The 4,397-nt window shown below is 39.5% G+C and overlaps 1 protein-coding gene across 1 annotated transcript in view; it reads left to right on the plus strand.

Annotated features, from left to right (window-relative positions):
- Positions 1-4,120, plus strand: part of TMEFF2 (transmembrane protein with EGF like and two follistatin like domains 2) — a 274,215-nt gene extending 270,095 nt beyond the window's left edge. The window contains exon 10 of the mRNA XM_004385575.3: positions 4,108-4,120. Within this exon, the coding sequence (XP_004385632.1) occupies positions 4,108-4,120 (13 nt within the window). The remainder of the gene's footprint in view (positions 1-4,107) is intronic.
- Positions 4,121-4,397: the final 277 nt, after the last annotated feature.

Raw genomic sequence — 4,397 nt, forward strand, 5'->3', positions numbered from 1 at the left:
TCTTATTACATCATAGTGATAAAACTTACAACACAAAGGGAAATCACATCAAATGACAAAATGGTAAACGATCGTATAATACTGGGAATCATGACGTAGCCAAGTTGATAGATATTTTGAGGGGACACAATTCAATCCATGACATATGCTATGAGGGAAAAGCTCTTCAACGTTAATGCCAGTGTTACTTGAGGAAATCAGTTTTGTTCAGAACCAGAAGTTAGTATAAACAGGGTAACATTAAATGACCACAGTGATGTCGTTAAGAAGTATACTTACTTTCATTTTATTCAAAAACTTGCCACCTGGTTATATTCAAAAGTACTTGAGTCAACTTTCAAACTTGAACACAATGCAAAATTAAATAATTAAAAATAAAATCAGGATATTATATTTTATTTAAATAAAGGAATGGACAAATAGCTGCGACCGATAGCTGAACTGAATTTAGTTAATACAACTCACTGACATCAAGTTGATTCTAACTAATAGCGACCCTACAGGACAGTGTAGAACTGCCCCATAGGGTTTCCAAGGCTGCAATCTTTACGGAAGTAAGCTGCCACATTTTTCTCCCATGGAGTGGCTGGTGGGTTCAACTGTCGACCTTTTGGTTGGTAGCCAAACACTTAACCACTGTGCCACAAGGGCTCCCTCAGCTAATACAAAGGAGCACTGAATTTTACTGTATGAGCTAGGGCAGTAAAGACAGCCTATTCTACTAGCAGGATTTGCTACATGTTACTTCAAGAAGTATAAGAACAAGATTGAAGAGAAAACATTACGGACACTGAAACATACTTCCCTCCTTACTATTCACTTGCAAAAAAAATCCTTAGCTATAAGTTACTTCATTTCTTCACATCCGTAACCCTCTGGGCCGATGGCATTTCAAGTAAGACACCCTCAGGGTGAGGAGTGACAATGTGGGGGGAGGCAGAGGAGAGGGTGAGCAAGAAAGAGCTTAGGGAGAAATCAAGTACCCAGGGAAGGTGAGAGGAATGGAAATAGCAAACTACTGGGGAGGGTGCAATCATGGAAAGGAGCATTTAAGAGATCCTTCACTCATCTTAGTCTTTCAAGAAGAAACACATCTGAAACTTTTCGGCAAGATTTCAGGAATATGGAGTGGCAGCAAGAAAGTGGGGTGCAGAGGGGAGATGCCCCTGGGAAGGCCTCTTGCCCTACAGTCTAGGAAGGCTAACTTGCTGTATGGACAGAGTTTGCAGGCTGAGCAGCTGGCTTGGCAAGCAGGGCAGAATGAGGCCAAGGCACAACTCCAAAAATGATTTTTCAGGCCTCTGGGTGAGGAGGAGAACGTGTTTAAAATAAAAGTTTTGTCATGTGCATATTTTCTTCCTCACAAATCTTGACCTCGAGATATGTAGATGAGATTCTTTATATTCTGCAGGGCAACCTTAAGCAGAGCACTAGATCTGCTCTAGGAGATAAAGAATAAAGGAACAGCTCATTCTCTCCACCCAGAAGCTAGCCCTCTCTCTCGGGGCTGTGGACGCTGTCAAAATCATAAATGCAGCCTTCTGGGTAGTATCTGATCTGGCTACACTTGGAAAACAAAATCCTGGGGTCTTAAAGCAGCCCTGAGTAGCATTAGAAAAGACAGGCTGAAAAAGGAAACAGACTAGCACCTGCTTACAGAAGACAAATCCATTCGTGGTCTGCCTGGGGATACACGGGTCAGAACTGCCAAGCAGAGAAAACCATTGGAAAGTATTGTTTAGGTTTCAAAAGATGAGTAGAAGGAGAAAAATGACTTCTCTATAAGTGGAGGTTAAGAAAGAAATAGGAATGGAAGCCCCAAATTCCACCTCTCAGCCTTCCTTACCAAAAGCACATGGCTGGGTTCTTCACGGGACAGTGCAGAGCAGAGCCCAATGACTTGTAATTAAGCTCACAGAACAAGGAGTAAGCCTTGTAAACAGCCGTTGACGTTGCTGACTTCCCCCCAGAGGGGTGAGACTTCACTGCACCAGCATCCACATAATCACATTATATTTCTTTTAAATGAGATGTACATGAATGTTCACTTGCACCCAATTACAGTAATGCATGATTTACATAAAATTAACTCTCTTGCTTAATTACAGTCACACAAGGATTAAAAAAGAAAGGGCTTTTACTCTGTAAATATTATGTGCTGTAACACTTAGCCTCTCCATGAAATAAAATTGGTGCAATTGCAAATAAAAACGAGTTCTTCAGTCCCTGAGTTTTGTCATATAATTTCTTCCCTTTCTCAAGATTCTGTGTAAACTGAGTCACCAATTGTTTTTATCTAGTCGGAGCAAAGGAATCTAATTCTTCTGAAATTGTATAATCCAGTACAAACCAGATTGCATTGTAGCAAAGAGCTAGGTTTCAAAAGTTTTTTATACAGTGCAGAGTTTAACCTCTCTGGAGAAGAAATCTGCAAGGGGCAAGAGACTCGGTCTCTCTCTTTCAAGAAGCAGTAGAGAAAATACATTCTTCAAAGGGCAATCCAAACCTGCTTTGACAACAAAATGATTAAAGGCTGCCTCTTCTCCCATCTTACATCTCTCACTTTTCTGCATTCTCCTTTTTGCCACAAACATGAACATAATTTTTCTCTGAATAGGACTTCAGATTGCATATTAACCGGGAATTAACGGTGAAGTTCACTGCAATCCACACCAAAAGGACTTTTTCCCCTCCTCTGCCAAACCTGGTGCCAGGACTGGAAATGAAGAAAATTCATTGAGCTGGCACAATAAGAAAATGATTGAAGGCAACCGAGACTGAAGTTTCATCATTATCAGTTCAGTGGGGATGTGAAAACGCTCCTGTGAAAAGCTGCACAAAAATACCTCAAGGGGACCGACTGCTCACCGCACTGGCTAACCACAAAAGATGGAAATTTCGTTTTGCCACATCGTCAACCCTCTTTTCACCTAGTACACAGAAGAGCTGGATACCATAAGAAAAGAAAAGGCTTTGAAGGGGAAAAAGAGAGGCAAGCTAACCTGTGTGCTCCTAGGAGAAATCATGGAAGCTAAGATCTTATACCCAGAGCAGATTGCATTTGGAGGAAAAGGCTATAAGTTGAAATTAGACAAATTGAATCTTATTTTCAGAAAATTGAAAAATAGAGAATCACATACCTAAACTAGGGCTTAACTTCTTTAGAAATACCTCTAAACACCATGCCTAATAAACTAGCCGCCTATAGCATACAAAGCACTTTTCCCGAAAGGTTATTAACCACAAATTATTAACCAAAAATTGCGTTGAATGTGTAGAAGCCTGGCATACTACAAGGAATTATTTTATTTCATAATTCCTGCCCTTTGATTCTGCAGCAAAGCACAAACTGAGGAAACTCTTCTTTGAGTCCTTGAACGCAGGAGGACTGCCTTCTTTCCATCAATGCAAAATTTTCTGAGGCATTAGAGAGATTAAATTGTTGGGTTTTGTTTTGTTTTTCTTCTTTGAAAGCAAGGTCTTTCTGCTCTCTTGAGTTACTATCTCCCTGAAACTAGCTGCTTCACCATGTGCCTGATGCGATAAGACATCCTTCCTTTAAAATGAATGAATCAACCTTGAATTTTCCATCCTTTGATGCTTCATTGCGTTGTAGTTTCACAGTATAAAAAGCCTAAGAAGCTACGGCTTGAAGTGTGGCCATACTCAAAGGATGATTATGTTGGGTTTGATCCTGAATACACAATATCACAACTCCTTCCATTTCAGACAAGGCCTTTTGTTTGACCTGATAGTAATGGAATGAAGCTGTCCTGAAAGTACTGACTTTTCTTTCTTGCTATGCTTGAGAATTTTAGGAATTGATATGATGATTTTTTAATCATGATAATATATGACATATATAAAAATACAGTTTATAACTAAAGACAAAAACAGGAACTGCATGTATTGATTTCGTATTTACCTTTTATAGGAAAGGTATAGTTTTGGGTACTGTATGAGTACTATTTCACTTATTTTTCACAATGTGCTTCTGAGACATGTTATTATTATACCAATTTTATGAAGTTACTGTGAAGAAACCTGTAAAGTAACTTGTAAAGTTGTAAATAACTTTGCCAAGGTCACAGAGCCAAGACATACTAGAGCCAAACTTTAAGCTCAGATGAAACCAAAAGTCCATTTTGTTTCACTATAACATGCTGTTTCCATTACTTTTTTGCTTTATACTAGTGTATTTCTGAGGACTGCTGTAACAAAGTGCCACAAACTGTGTGGTTTAGAACAACAGAAAGTTATTTTCTCACAGTTCTGCACGCTGTTGTTGTTAGCTGCTGTTGAATTGATTTTGACTCATTGCAACCCCATGTGTGCAGAGTAGAACTGCTCCATAGGGTTTTCAAGGCTGTAACCTTTCAGATATAGATCACCAGGCC

The sequence above is a fragment of the Trichechus manatus genome, unplaced genomic scaffold, assembly GCF_000243295.1.
Source record: "Trichechus manatus latirostris isolate Lorelei unplaced genomic scaffold, TriManLat1.0 scaffold00142, whole genome shotgun sequence".
Lineage (NCBI taxonomy): Eukaryota > Metazoa > Chordata > Mammalia > Sirenia > Trichechidae > Trichechus > Trichechus manatus.